The 15,783-nt window shown below is 46.5% G+C and overlaps 1 protein-coding gene across 2 annotated transcripts in view; it reads left to right on the top strand.

The window, feature by feature from the left end:
• Positions 1 to 540: 540 nt before the first annotated feature.
• The window catches only part of Dmrt1 (doublesex and mab-3 related transcription factor 1), a 103,567-nt gene continuing 88,324 nt past the window's right edge, over positions 541 to 15,783 (top strand). Inside the window, exons 1-2 of one of the 2 annotated variants that reach the window (XM_040732395.1) lie at positions 541 to 1,075; positions 4,823 to 5,006. In XM_040732395.1, coding sequence (XP_040588329.1) covers positions 728 to 1,075; positions 4,823 to 5,006 — 532 coding nt within the window. In that variant the 5' untranslated portion in view covers positions 541 to 727. The remainder of the gene's footprint in view (positions 1,076 to 4,822; positions 5,007 to 15,783) is intronic. The other variant, XM_005063728.4, reaches the window with a different exon arrangement.

Raw genomic sequence — 15,783 nt, 5'->3', positions numbered from 1 at the left:
AACTGGTGTGACAGTTATCTACTGGAGCCAGGTGGCAGAGATCCTGAGAACAAATAAACAGGGGTGTAGGAGGCAGGTGGGAGGCAAAAAGCCCGACCTTTAACTTTTGGGGAGCTTGAGCCCCGTGCACTGAGGCTCTTTATTTGACATAAACATAGAACCGGCTTTTCTTGGACTTTCAATCCCGTGTCTCACTCTTACTGGAGGGTGGGGGTGGGGTGGGGAAAAAAACGGCTGGCAGTCCCCTTTATCCAATGGGGCCTCCCTGGGGCTAGCGGTGAGAGTAATCGACAACACAGGGTGGTCTGCACCTCCTCCAGCAATGGGCGCCACTCAGCTCAACTCCTTGGTGCAAGGAGCTCAAAGGGAGCTCGTGCTGGTGCTCTGCGCACGGCTGTGATTTGTAGCGATTTTGCAGCAACGCTCTTGCGTACAGCAGCTGCAAGCTTGCACACAGAAGCGCAGTGGATGGAGTTGGGGGACAGTGGGCGTGGCCACGCCGAGTAGCGCCCTCTCCCGCCCACGCAATCCTCGGAAGGTTCTGAGAAGTATCCAAAAGTCCTGCGCGAGGCGCGCCAAAAGAAAAAAAAAAAGGTACAACTCCCCACCCACTTCTCGAGCTTTTCATTTGGACTGCACGTCCGTCTGCGCTGCACCCGCCTCCTGGACTCCTTCTAGGGCGTTAAGCGGCTTGTTGGGTGGATCCGCGAGCAGGAGACGAAGCCCGATGCCTAACGACGACTCATTCAGCAAGCCCTCTACACCGTCGGAGGCCCCGCACGCTCCGGGGGCTCCGCCGCAGGGCAAAGCCGGCGGCTACAGCAAAGCGGCCGGGGCGATGGCAGGAGCGGCCGGGGGCTCCGGCGCGGGGGGCAGCGGAGGCGCCTCGGGGTCCGGGCCGTCGGGCCTGGGCTCTGGAAGCAAGAAGTCTCCGAGGCTGCCCAAGTGCGCTCGCTGCAGGAACCACGGCTACGCGTCGCCGCTCAAGGGCCACAAGCGCTTCTGCATGTGGCGGGACTGCCAGTGCAAGAAGTGTAGCCTGATTGCCGAGCGACAGCGCGTGATGGCCGCGCAGGTGAGTGCGGGGTCCCGGGGACAGGGGCGCAGCTCGGCGTTACCAGCGAAGTCGCGGGGGCCCACCGACGGACACGCGCTGGGAGCGGGCCGCGGCTTCCAGACGCCGGGGTTGGGGGGCGGTGGAGGGTCGGGGACCCTACCGACCCAGAAGAAACGGGGAGGGGGAGGGTTCTCTCTGAATCTCGTGGACTCCCGGGGCGATGCTGCGTTCGGGCCGCAGACGCGCACGCACCCTCGCCCTCCGGAGCCGAGTGGAACTCTGCTCAGAGTTCCCTCCGTCCTGACCCCCTCTCTAGCTGAATTTCGGGGTTCGCCAAGCACTTGTGCCCCAGGGTTTCTAAGGGCGCTCTGTGAGCAGAGTCGCGAGGTTCCCTGACTCAGGAGACCCGGAGACCGCGCCATCCAGCCAGGGATGTTGGGGCGTTGGCGCGGACTTCTTGAGATCCGGACATGGCTAGCAAACTGGCGGGGTTTGCTCCACTGCCGGATTTGAACTCCGGTTCCAAGCTGGAAGTTGAGGGGCTCGGCCCTCTGGGAGGACTCCCCATAGCCCCGAACCCCACATTATACGGAGAGTCGCGGGATTCGGTCTCCTGGGGTCCCTGGCCTGGAGTCCCCAGGACGCTGTCCCATTAGGCGGAAAAGGGGGCTCCTGGTCCAGGTTTCACCCTGGCGGCGCGGGAATGTGCTGCTCCTGGGGTTTTCTGGAAAAGTCCTTGGGATGGGCGCGAGCGCTGCGTGTTCGCGCCTCTGTTGGCGCACTTTCCGGGTTCGCCCCGCGGACCCGGGCGAGCGTCTCAGCCATTTTGAGAGGTCTGAAAATGCTGTTTGTAGTCCCGACCCAAGTTATCTCAGTTCAGATTACTTTGAAAATGTTTTAGTCATGCTTAAAAATGAAAAAAAAAACCATACAGGTGCAGGGGGAATATGTCAGTTTGAAGCTCTGTAGATTTTTTTTTTAATAGCTTGAACAGCAGGCTAGTAATTTAGCATCATGACGGAAATAGTTAAATGTCGGTATCATAAAGGATTTTTAGAAGGCAATAATATACATTCTTTCTCCTCAAATGTTGTTTCATCTTAAAGCAGGTTATTTAAAATGAAAAGATACCAAAGAAATGTTTGCTAAAGACGAACTACTTTTGGTTAAGAACATCTTTTGAAAGTGATGCAGATGAGAGCCCTGAACAGGGCTGCACAAACCTTAAGGATTATACACCCCTATGGGCATCATATCTTTAAAAATATGTCCTAAATTATGTATACTTTGGCTTCACATCGTGTAGTTAAGTTTTTTTTTAAAAGACATTTTAGCTTGGTCTGTAATGAATTAACAGAATATGCACCATATTACATTGAAAAGCATCACGATGAGATTATAAAACAACTACTAAATTATACTTGTAGTTGAAAATGGTTGAGTTATGTGTTCAGTGTGAAGACTATAGTTGGAAGGAGTTTCCTCCAAGGAATAAAAATATTCTAACGGAGATATTTATTTTGAATCACCTTGATTAGGGGGCTGATTTTGAGGTTGTTAAAAGCTGAGTTAAAAACAAAAAAACAATTGAAAATTTCTTACAGAATGGGGTATCAGGACTTTCCACATCAGGAATGGGATGCTATACAAGACAAATTCTTAAAAATCCAGATAATATTGGGTTTTACTCACTTGTAAATAATTTGAAATATATATTAAACATAAGTTGAGAACAATTGTGTCTTTAATCAGTTGTCATCTCCTTCCCTGTTTGAATAAGCATTTCCCAACAGAGAAGGTTTTTGAAAAGAGGTATGGGCTCATGGCATAGCTAAGCTGTGCATTTGGGGTGTGCCCGGGCATGGGGTTTGTGTAGCTGTGTCTCGATACACTTCAGAGGGCTGCAGTGGCAGTGGTTTCTTGCCCAAGTTATTGTTGCTTTGCTTCTAAGCCTTTTGACTAATGTAAAAAACAAGACGAACAACCCCACAAAAACAAGACAAGCATATCTAGTCTTAAATACCTGCTTACTTAAAGTTTCCCATTCAATGTTAAAGCTTCCTTTGATTATGAGCAAAACTTCCACACTGATCAGTTAAGTTTGGACAGTAGTTTTAAAAATACACTGATTATAGTTGTCAATTGTAAAAATTGGAGCATGGGGGCAGGTGTGGAGGGCAGAGGACAACTGTGTGTAGTTGGGTCCTTCTTCCCTTGAACTTGGGGCTGCAGATTTACTGCAAGATCATTTACCCACTAAGCCATGTCTCTGTCCAGTTAGGGGTTTTGTTTTTTCTTAAGTTCTGTACACTGAGCCTAGTACCAAGTACCAGTGAAGCAAGTACCACTGAGCTACATTCCTAGCCTGGGGAATGGTGCTTTTGGGTCAGCATTTTGATTTTACCTTTGCTCTTGACTTTAGGCCTCTGAGGTCTTGGTACATTACCTTCTGTTACATCATCAATGGTCAGTTTCCAGAGAAGTCTTTGCTTTTGTTATATGCAGTCAACAAACGCTTCATTTTCTCTAAGCCTTTTTGAGACCCATCTTTAACAACAGCTATTTAAAAGACAAGTTGAATAAGGACCACACAGAGTTTAGTAAGTGCATGTTGGGTTCTTTCTCAGTTCCAGTTCACCTTCCTACCGGAATCACCTACTCCAGGGACTTCAAGCACCAGATTCCAGCCCCCTCCTCCCTAGCTCCACCCTGCCTTGGGAAACAGGGCTCTTCTGGGGTACCAGAGCAGTCCCTGACTTTCCTGCCCACTCTTCTTCCAGATTGTTACAAACCCTGCTCACCCATTCTGTACTGCTCTGCTTGAATCTTTGTTGGATGCTTATATTTTAAAGGCATAATTTTTTTTCTGAGGTAGGGGCTTGCTCTGTAGCCCAGGTTTGCCTCAATCTCTCCATCCTCCTGCTTCAACCTTCTGCATGCTGGGATTACTGGCATATGCCACAATGCTTACCTACGTTTTAAGTATATTTTCATTGGAATTTTTTCTATAGGCTTCTGCGTATGTCTCATGGTGCCTAGCACATTTTTGTCTTGATTTTGCATGCGTGCTCGCTTCCCTCGATTTTCTCCTACGTGGTGAGGAACTTGGGTCTAAGCTGACCTCACTGGCTGATATTCACATGCCGAATGAAGGAGTGAATGGTCTAATTCTCCTTTCTAACCCATCAGAGCCTTTTCTTGGTATTAAGTCCATTCTACAGTTTTTCCAGCTTGGCATATTTTAGTTACGTAGTGTCTTAGTTAGGGTTTATATGGCCACAATGAAACACCATAACCAAAAAGCAACTTGGGGAGGAGAGGGTTTATTTGGCTTACACCTCCACATTGACATTCACCATTGAAGGAAGCAAGGACAGGAACTCCCAACAGGCAGGAACCTGGAGGCAGGAGCTGATGCAGAAGCCATGGAGGGGTTCTGATTACTGGCTTGCTCCCCAGGGTTTGCTCAGCCTGCTTTCTTACAGAACCTAGGATCTCCTGCTCAGGAGTGGTCCCATTCACAATGGACTGGGCCTTCACACATCAATTACTAATTAAGGAAATACCCTTCAGGCTGGCCTGTAGCCCAATCATATTGAGACATGTTCTCAATTGGGGCTCCCTCCTTTCCAGTGACTCCAGCTTGTGCCAGCACACCTAGGGAGTCAGGTGACTGGACAAGGCGGAATGCTGAGAGGCACAGTAGCTTAGCAGAACCTTGCAGCTGAGTGTGCTGGAGGGTCACTCACTGCCCTGTGCTTCCAGGTGGCCCTGAGAAGACAGCAGGCCCAGGAAGAGGAACTGGGCATCAGCCACCCCATCCCGCTGCCCAGTGCAGCTGAGCTGCTTGTCAAGAGAGAGAATAATGCTAGCAACCCGTGCCTGATGGCTGAGACCAGCAGCTCCGCCCAGCCTCCACCGGCCAGTACCCCCACCGCTGCTGCTTCAGGTAACTAGGGGCTTGGGTTTCCATGGGACCCATATGAGGGAGCAAGGAGGGCGGCAACCAAGGAAACCGTCTCAGGACCCTCCTGAGCTCCCCATGACATTTTCTGCCTCCGCTGCTTTGCCTTTGACTGCTTCCCAAGATGCCCATGGCTTCTAGAAGCAAAGTGTAAGCAGCTTTGACTTGGTGTTCATCAGTATCAAAAGTTGTAGGCACAGAACACCGGAGAGAAGTGAGATTGTTCGGGTGTCATCTCCACCCATTGTGGGGTCCTCCTGGGTGGGAACTCGGAGTCCTTATTTCCTTGAGTGGACATCTCTTCCTCTGGCATGGACTACATCCCTTAGGTAAATTCTAGATTTTACAGTTAAATAGAGAGAGGGAACACAGGAGGCTTGTTCTCCTCGTGTGCTGAGTGCCTTCCAGGGGCTGTGTAAGTCTATGAGGTAGGGATAGTAATAGTAATCCCTTGTAAGGTGCTTGACAGCTGAGGTAGGAGCTAACTGACAGGGCGAATTAATTGAACTAGGAGGTTCAAATCAGTCCATGTGTCTTCAGAGTTCAGTGTTCTCACTCAACCCCGGAGAACCAAGAAGGTAAGCGTCCACTATCTACCGTGGAAGCCTCCTGACACATGCGCTTCAGAACTGTTTAACTGAAACACAATGAGAAAATTTGGTTTCTCCAATGCGCTGGCCACAGTTCAAGTCCTCAGTAGCCATAGATGGCCCAGGACTACCACAAGGAATACTGTATTTCTGTCCTCCAGAGTTGATAGTGGGGTTTGAAGAGCACTTGCTGCTCTTCCAGAGGACTCAAGGTCAGTTCCCAGCTAGCTTACCACTGCCTGTAGCTCCAGACCCAGAAGATCCAGTGCCCCTTTCTGGTGTCCATGGGCCCCTCACATGTGGCATCTACACACACACACACACACACACACACACACACCTTTCACTCACATAATAAACAAATCGTAGAAAGTTGATGGTGGTTTGGAATACAGGGGTGCTTAAGAAACCTGCTAGTGTTTGAGTTCTGAAGTTTTTGGCAATTAAATAAGAAGGGCCCCATATCTGTGGGGCACAGGTTTCAAAACCCAGGTGAGTGCTTGAATGAAGACAGTACTGTACCACACACACGTGCACATGTGTACACACATACAGACAAGGCACACAGGCACATACAAATATACATACAAACACAGACATACAAACACATATATAGGTACACATGTAGAGACATACATATACGCATCCACACAAATACATACATGAACACACATACAGATTTAAAAACATACACACACAAGAAAATAAACACATACACACTTGTATGCTATATATACAGAAAGACACTCATATACCCATATACTCATTCATACATCCAGACATACAACACATATACACATTCATACACACACACAGATACACAACACATATACAGACTCACACATTCAAACATACTCTGAAAGAGATAACGCCGACATACATGAAGACATGTAAACACAATCACACAGGTACACACATACACACTTTTACACATTTTAATTCATAGACACATATTTACATTCTGTACATATGCGCGCATAAACACACTGCTTTTCTGTATCTACATGCCTGTGACAAAGTTATGTTTGTCAATTAGGTATAGTAAGATATTAGTAATAACTAATAACTGGAGTAATTATAGCAACATATTTATAATAAAATTATTTCAGATTTATGGGTTATTTTTTTTTGCAATTTTCCACTTAATACTTCCGGACCATTCTTGATCTCAGGTAAGTGAAACCCCAGCAGAGGAAACAGGGTAGGAGAGAGCTACTGTGCATACTGAGTGTCACAGCATATCTCTAGGCCCTGCTGTGGCTCATGAAACCAACCTTGCACTGTGACCCATCTTAATCAAGTCCTCATGAGTCACCAGGATAACATTCTCAGCCATGTGTAAGTAGCTGGGTGACTTTAGCCAAGTTTCTCAGGTCCTCTGGGCTTCTTGTTACCCCCCTCTCAAAAAAAATGAAATGGTTCCTGGGGGCAGTGTCTTCCTGTGAATCTTGGCTGTGAAGGAAAAGGTGAGCATGCCTCCAAGAAGCAGGTATGTGTGTCTGTATTTCTGTCATTGTAGATCATTGAACTAACAAAGGAAAAGGTACCAATGCCCCTAATGTAGGTGCTGGGACTACATCCCAGGAATGAAGGGCGTAGAAGGTACACTAATGCATTTATCCCCCAGCTACCGAGGCTACAGTTTAGATTGTGTGCAGCCTGGGAGCTGGGAGGTGAGGCTCTGCTTCTTCTAGAGTTGTGGGATAATTACCCTGCATATAATTAGCTTAGGAGAAGACAGTCTGACATCTGGTTTCTATAGGAAGAGTATTGTTTTCTGCCAGTTTTGGCACCAATACTAAAAAGAAGACATAAACACAGTACTTTTTATTTTTCGTTAGAGTTGATGCTCACAGGACATATGTAGAATAGTTTCCAAACTTGACTCTTCGTAGCACCAGGGAAGTTCTGTCAGGGTATGTTCAAGGGGTGGTGGTAGTCACGGAAAGGAGCCACAGGTGAGCAGAAGAGGGATCAGGGTCAAGGAGGATCCCAACCCCGATTTCCTGTTTTGCCTCAGGAGCTGACAAACCCCAGGGGCCTCTTGGCATCTTTAATCATCAAGCAAAGGGAAGGGGGATGTTTGGGCCAGTCAGTATTGTGTTCATTTACTGGGGACCAAGTGGGGGCCAGCCTTGGCCTGGAGGCTCACTCTGTCTTCCGGAGGAGACAGGTTTCCCATCAGCCACTTCAGCTCTGACAGACCTGACCGTGAGACATCTGCACTGCAGCTGATGATAACTTCTGGACCTGGTCAGGGTGTGAGCATCAGGGAAATGGAGATGGGAGTAGAATTAAACTACTGCATCTAGAGGGGGGACAGACAGTAATTAGGCAGCACATGGAAGCTAACCTCTTAGGTAGCTTGCTGCTGGCAAACACATGTCTTATAATGTAGAGATTCATTTGAAATAACTCTTCACTCAGGCAGGCAATTGGTAGGTAGTGGTCTAGTGAGATGACTTAATGGTTAAAATGGCTTGTCATGCAGGCCTGGTGACCAGAGTCCTAGAACCCATAGTGGAAGGAGAGAATTGATTAATGTCCTCTGACCCCACACATGACCTGTAGCGTGCATGGGCATGCACGTGCGCACACACACTCGGGGGCATGGAGATGCCCATTGGGTAAAGTACTCGCTGGGTAAGCATGAGGACCTGGGTTCAGATCCCTAGCACATGTGAAAAAGTCCTATGTGCTAGTGTGTTTGTAACCCAGTGCTGTAGAGAGAGCAGAGACGGGTGGATCGCTGGAGTGTCCTGGTCAACCAGCCTAGCTGAAACAGCAAGTTCTTAAGTTCAGAAAGAGTCAGTCTCTCTCTCTCTCTCTCTCTCTCTCTCTCTCTCTCTCTCTCTCTCTCTCTCTCTCTCTCTCTCAAAAAGTTGAAGCACAGAGGCTGGAGAGATGGCTCAGTGGTTAGGAGAACTTGCTGGTCTTACAGAAAATGAGGTTTCAGTTTCCAATACCCACATGGTGGCTCCCAGTCCTCTGTACTTCAGTACCAGAGGATGTGATACCCACCTCTGACTTCTGCAGGCACTAGGCATACACATGGTGCACACAATACCTGTAAGCAAAACACCCATACACATAAAACACTAAGATGGTGCACATACATACATACAGGCAATTTGTGTATGTTCAAATAAATCTTGGAAAAATAAAATGGAGAGTGACAGGAAGACATCTGATACCAGCCTCTGGTGTGCGTGCGCGCGAGCGTGCGCGCACACACACACACACACACACACACACACAGCCTCAGACTTAAATACAGACACACACCAGCCTCTGGCTTACACATACACACACACACCAGCCTCTGGCTTACACACACACACACACACACACACACACACACACACAGCCTCAGACTTAAATACAGACACACACCAGCCTCTGGCTTACACACACATACACACACACCAGCCTCTGGCTTACACACACACACACACACACACACACACACACACACAGCCTCAGACTTAAGTACGGACACACACCAGCCTCTGGCTTACACACACATACACACACACACACCAGCCTCTGGCTTACACACACACACACACACACACACCAGCCTCTGGCTTACACACACAGACACACACACACCAGCCTCAGATTTACACACACAAATATACACAACCAGTTTCTGGCTTACACACACAAACACACACACCAGCGCGCCACCCCCCCCACACGTCTTTAGTGAAAGATCACTGTTCTTTGAGTCCAGCCTGAAGTTCCCAGACATCATTCCAATAAAACTTGCTGCACATAAGAGTTTCTGACCCCTATTATATACATGAGTGTAATGCTTATACACAGCCTTTTCACCTAGTGCAGTTTGGAATTCTTAAAGGTTTTATTTTTAATTATGTATATGTACACACACATATATACATATACACATACATATATACACACATGAATGGGGGGGTGCATATGAGTGCAGAAACCCATGGAGGTCTGAAAGCAGACGTCTGTGTTTGTGTCCCCGGAGGTGGAGTCACAGGCAGTTGTGAGCTGCCTGGTGTAGGAATTAAACTCTGACCCTCCCTCTGCAAGAGCCTATGTGCTCTTAATCACTGAACCATCCCTTTGGCCCAGCTTGGAATTCTTAACGGCTTAGCGTTTCCTTACACAGATATGGGAGGGCAGTGTTGGAAGTGACTTAGTAACTGACCGAAGGGGTAGGCTTGGAGCTGGGTAGTAAAATCTGCCATCCTGGCTCCCTAGGGGCCTGGAAGTTCTGTCTTTGCATGACTTCTCACTTGGTAAAATGAACTTTTTTGTCCTTGAATCTTAGTTATCTTCTTTTGGCTCCTTAAAATGCCAAATGTGAGTAAGAGAGTTATTGTCGAGGCTATCAGCTGAGTTTTAAGGACGCTTCAAAGGAAATTGGTTTACCAGGCCTTTGAGGAACTGAGGCCTACATACAGGACAGGACAGGACGTACACCAGGTGATGATCTCTGCACTTAGTCAGGGACTGGCTAACACTAGCCACAAGCTGGATGGGACCGACCTCAAGTAATGGCTATGAGAGTCTTGCTATTTTGGGTGGGGATTAGTGTAAACAGCCTTTTGAATAAATTCCCTGTTCATTATTGGTGCTTATACCAGCAGATACGCCACTGCTCAGCAAACAGCTCCTTCCCAGTTTGGGGGACACCTAGGGAAAGAACATTTTAGGAGGAGGGGCTTCAAAGAACAGTGACTTAAAACAGCAGTTCCAGAAAATTTTCCCTATTATTTCATCTTTTGAATTTTAGAGTAAATTGAGTTTTTCCTAAAGTTTTTGGATAGTGCTTCCCACCTGTGTCGATAGATCCTGTTTTATCTGTGACATTCCCTGCGCCCTGCACAGCTCTCCTCCTGTGTCTGTGGGTACCGTTTTACCCACAGCATTCCCTGCGCCCTGCACGGCTCTCCTCCTGTGTCTGTGGGTACCGTTTTACCCACAGCATTCCCTGCGCCCTGCACGGCTCCGCTCCTCTCCTTTACTGCACAGCTGTCAGATGAAGGGTTGCATTGTAGAGCACTGGGTTCTGCATGCATGGCCTTTGTGAGGACCTGAATGTTATCTCTCCTGGGCTCTCCCTTTGGGAGCACCCTGGACTTCCATCCACACACATACCCATCCTCCCCCAGATCAAGCTCTGCCCTATGTCTGGGGCTCTCTCGGGCAACTCCTGCTTGTGTGGAGCCCAGTGGCCTGGATTCACTCCCCTTTCCCAGTTGTGTCCCCTGAGTCAGTATCTAACTGTGGGAAGGCCCCTTCTGCACTTCTCTCCAATTCCAACAGGTGTGTACCCACGACTACATCATTTTACACAGTGGATTTTCACTGTTAACCTTTTCTCTGGGGATATAGAAATTGAAAATAACATTTCATTTTTTATCTGCAGTTTTTTTTAACTTTGTAAGGAAGGAAGCATTTCATTCAGATGGCTGTAAAAGCAACTCAAACAAACTGGGTAGGGAGCTCATCTTTAAAGATTGGAGACTTGGATAAGATGGGTGTAATATGATGTAGGATCACCCTCAGCTGAAAATGGAATCGGAAATGATGTTAAGTATTTAAAAGCGTTCAGATAAAAACACTCTCAAATTTTACTTTCAGAGTCAAAAAGGTTTTCAAACTTAAACGGGAGCAATGGTTGGAAGGCTGAATTGGAAGAAAACACTGGATGGTGGTGTCCATCCCATGTCCTGTTGCTGTAAACAGGGTTAGTCGCATTTGTTTAGGGCCAATCTGCTTCTGTGTCACATCTGACAAGTGTATAGCCCTCATGGGAATTCTCTGGGTAGTATTTTAGTGCAGTTAGAACTATAACCTACAGACATGGTAGCCTGTCATCCTGACTTTGCCTGGAAAGGATGTTTAAGTCATGAAACATGTAAATACAGAATTTAAGGTCTCAAGTAAATTTTATGAGAAGCATATAAAGCACATAAGAATTTTAACTGGTTCACACCTTCCTGTGGAAAACAAGCCTAAGGGCATGGATTGAATCCACTCATCTTACCCTTCCCTGAATGGGACAGTATCAGACTTTATGGGCAACAGTCAATAAGTCTTTTCAAAATGACTCAGTAAGTGGTGGGTAAGTTGTGTTTTAAATCACGAGTGAGCACAGGCTCACCTATAGATATGATGGTAAAAACACTGATTTCCATATTAAATACCATAGAAATTTGTTAAATGGTTGAAAATTTAGGGATGGCAAGATAGTTTAGCAAGTAAAGGCACTTTGCTGCCAAGCCTGATGACCTGAGTTCAATCCCCAGAACCCACATGGGTGAAGAGCACGAGTGCGTGCGTGCGTGTGTGTGTGTGTGTGTGTGTGTGTGTGTGTGTGTGTGTGTAGGCCAGAGGTCTACATCAGGTGTCTTCCTCAGTCACTTTCCACCTATGCTTTGGGATAGGGTCTCTTTACTCAATCTCGAAGAACTGACACTCACCATTTGGCTAGATTGCCTGGTGAGAGAGCCCAGGGATCTGCCTCTTCCATCTGCCCCCAGCACTGGGGTTACAGATAGGCACTGTCACACTCATCCTCAACATGGCTGCTGAGGGTGTGAACTCAGATGCTCAAGCTTTCACAGCTAACACGTTACCAGTTTCTAGTCTCAGTTCTGTGGCAGTGATAAAAAAAATACCCCGACAAAAAGCAACTTAAGGGAGAAAGGGTTTGTTTTAGCCCATAATTCCAGGTGGTGGCCCATTTGTGCAAGGAAGTCACAGCATCAAGAGCTTGAGACAGATGGCTGCATCAGACCCCCAGCCAAGAACAGAAGGAACAAATGTACACATGCTCGCTTGTTTGCACTCAGTTTGATTTCCCTACTCCTTTTCCCATCTCTCCACTCTTAAGTTTAGGACTCCTTGCCTAGGGAATGGCGCTGCCCGCACTGGACTGGGTTTTCCCACATCAGTTAACTTAAATGAGACAATCTTGAAGACATTTCCACTGGCTGACTAATTTAGACAATCCTTTATTGAAACTTTTCCCAGATGATTCTAAGTTTGTCAAGGTGACAGTGAAAGCTAAATGTCACATCAACTAAGCTATCTTTCTAGCCCGAGATTAACAGTAAGAAAAAAAAATCATGTGGTATATAATTTACCCATTTAAAGCATAAACTACATATTTTTTAAAATAAACTAAGGATGTTGTGAAATACACCGTGTAATTAGTGGTTGCTCCCCATCTGTTCCCTTCCCCAGTTTCTGGGTATCCACTAACTTGTTTTTGTCTCTACAGATTGGCTTATTTTGGACATGTCATATACTGCCATGAAATAAGATGTGTGACGTTTTGTGTATGTCTTTTCCCATGTTTGCCTGGTATTTACAAGGCTTATCCATGTTGCAGCATGGATTTATTCCTATTCCTCTTCCTTTAACTGCTATTTGATAGCACATTGTATGGATATTATCCACACTTTGTTTTTCTGTCTATCAGTTGATGGACAACTGGACTGTTTACACGTTTTAACAAGAGCAATGCTGGGATAAGGATTTAGGTTCACAAGTTCTGTTTAAACGTGTGTCTCATTCTCTTGGTTGCACATAAGGAATAGGTTGCTGAGTCTTACGTAACTGTGTGCTTGACATTTTGAGTTCTTGTTATGCGTTCCTACAGACATGCTCTATTATGTTCCCGCCAGCAATGTATGAAAGATGCAGAAAATTCAAACTTTAAAGAGATAAACTAGGTGTGTTGGCATAGGCCTACAATTTTGAAACTGTCTAGCAGTGAGGGTCTGGTTGAGGGTTGATCAGGACAGCACTGGTAATTTAGCAAACTCCTGTTTGCAGAAAGGGACTGAGGCTGTAATGGGGGGTGGGGTGGGGGGTTTACTCACCATGTGCATGTACAAGGCCTTGGGTTTGATTTCCAGTCTGATGAAATAATGAAAATAATAACACTAAGGCAAAGAGACATGATGACTTTCTTTTGGCAGACATGGCAGGTGCTAAAACCCAGCCTGTGTCTCTGAAGACCTGAGAGTTGCTGAAATGGACAGCTGTCCTTCATGTTATCTTTGGAAGAGGCTAGATCACGAGGACTCAGTGTTTCCTGCCAGTGTTGGAGAACTTTCTCTGGATGGTGACGCTAGGTACTGAGTTCAGGCGGTGTAGTCTTGCTGTGGTTGCGAAGGAAACCCGTGCACTCCCAGAGACTGCTCCTCTATCATCAGAGTCCCTCACCTGTCTCAGTGTTTGCCTGGAGTCCTTGGACCACATACTCCTGTTAGCACGAGCTGAAGGCTCCTGTGTACCCTGTCAGCTTCATGTTTCTCTTCTGGTCTCGTGAATGCCTTTTTGTCCTGTTTTTATTAACTAACTTAAAAAAAACCTTTCTTTTTTTTAATCACAAACTACACTGCAATTTAAGCTATGCTACTGTAATTAGTTTTGATTTTTGTGTGTGTATGTGCCATGTGTCACGGTGTGCATACTCTGGTGTGTGTCAGAGGACAACTTCCGGTGCTGGTTCTCACCTTCCATCTTGTTTGAGGCAGGGCCTTTTGTTTGTCCCTGTATACGCCAGGGCAGCTGGCCCTTTGAGCTCTCGGGACTCTTCTGCCTTCCTCCCCGTCATACTATGGGGACACGGGGATTACACATGTTGTCTCTGTGCCCAGCTTTACGTGTGTTCTGGGAATCCGAACCCAGGTCTTCACCCTTGTGCAACAAGGACTTTATCCACTGAGCCCTCTCTGCAGTCCCGTAGTAAGTCTTTTTTTGATGTACTCAGCCATTCGTCTTCAGGACTTCCCACATCAAAACTTTGTTCTCATTAGACAGCAGCCTCTGCTCCCATCGTTAGCTAACTCGTCTGTGGAAAGCCCCCTGGACCAGCTCTGCTTTTTTCCCAGCATCACAGACTTTGAAACCACCTGTAAATTATGTGTTAAGACACTTTACTCCCTTCCAGCATCCATTTGGTTTTCTTCCCAGTCCCTTTGTTCTGTGTCATCACCTTCTCTCTGTTTTCTTTCTGGGTCTGTTCTATTTATGTATTCCACTGGGGTAAGGGAGCTCATCTCTCAAAGAGCAGGCTTGTGGGGTTGGGGGACGTGAACTCCTGCATTGAGAAATGTCATACCTTGGTCAGATGACCTGGACTCTGAGCCTAGGCATGCAGTCAGTCACACGTGAAGGAAGGGAAATCTGTGGCCCTCAGTGGCTCTAATTAGCTCTTAATTAGTCTTACACTTTTGTGCTTTTTTCAAACTGATGCAAGGGCGTTGCTGCTTTTCTGCCTCCATCTGAGCCATCTGCCCTTCACTTGACAAAAAAATTAAACTCACGGGCCGTTTTTGACTCCTTTGTGAAAATTCACATTAATATTGATCGCTGTTGCTGAACAAATTACATTGCAAACCAAGTTGACTCTAGTCGCTTAATGCCTGTGGACCGACTTCATAATTGCTAATCTGGTCTTAGTTTACAAGCCCTGAACATGCCTTCCAGAACAAAATGGGTAAGTGACTTTTAAAGTCGACTGTAAATAGCTGGCTTGTTGTCAAAGGAAAATATTGATTCAGTGTTATAGTTATAGCAGATTTTCTGATGTTTATTGGCAGTAAGAATTCTTAGCTATTGCTTCTTCCAGCCAAATGTCATGTCAGTTCATTGAACACTAACACGTGATTTTCGGCATTGATTACCACACTTATTCCCTCTTTTTGGTACTTTCCCTTAATTCTGAGCTCACGGTGTGTGTGTGTGGGGGGGCTGTCTAAAATACACAGGTGATAGGTTAAGTCAGTGGCATGACCTGTGTTCATGAAGCACTGAGAAGTGTTTGCTAAAGCAAATTCTCACCTGCTGAGTCTGCCCTCTGCAGATTTCCCCTCCTCTTCTTCACCGTCTTCAGGTTTCTTCATTTTATTTATTTTAACAAATATTCATCGAGCAGGCTGTGTTCTAAGCTTGTGATACATAGCTTTGCATATGGAACATGTGTCTCTCATTGAGCTTTTTTTTCAGGGGTGAGATATTTGATAAATAAGTACATAATCAGGTATTTTCATGAATGGTTGTTATGAAGAGAACGGTATGGGATGGATGCGATGGATGTGATGGATGGTACCCTCGCTATTCAGATAGTGTGGTCCAGGTAGAAAAGCTCTCCCATAAGAATGAGTTTGAGT

Source organism: Mesocricetus auratus, unplaced genomic scaffold (assembly GCF_017639785.1).
Source record: "Mesocricetus auratus isolate SY011 unplaced genomic scaffold, BCM_Maur_2.0 Super-Scaffold_4256, whole genome shotgun sequence".
In the NCBI taxonomy this organism is placed as follows: domain Eukaryota; kingdom Metazoa; phylum Chordata; class Mammalia; order Rodentia; family Cricetidae; genus Mesocricetus; species Mesocricetus auratus.
This window is presented reverse-complemented; position numbering and strand designations above follow the sequence as displayed.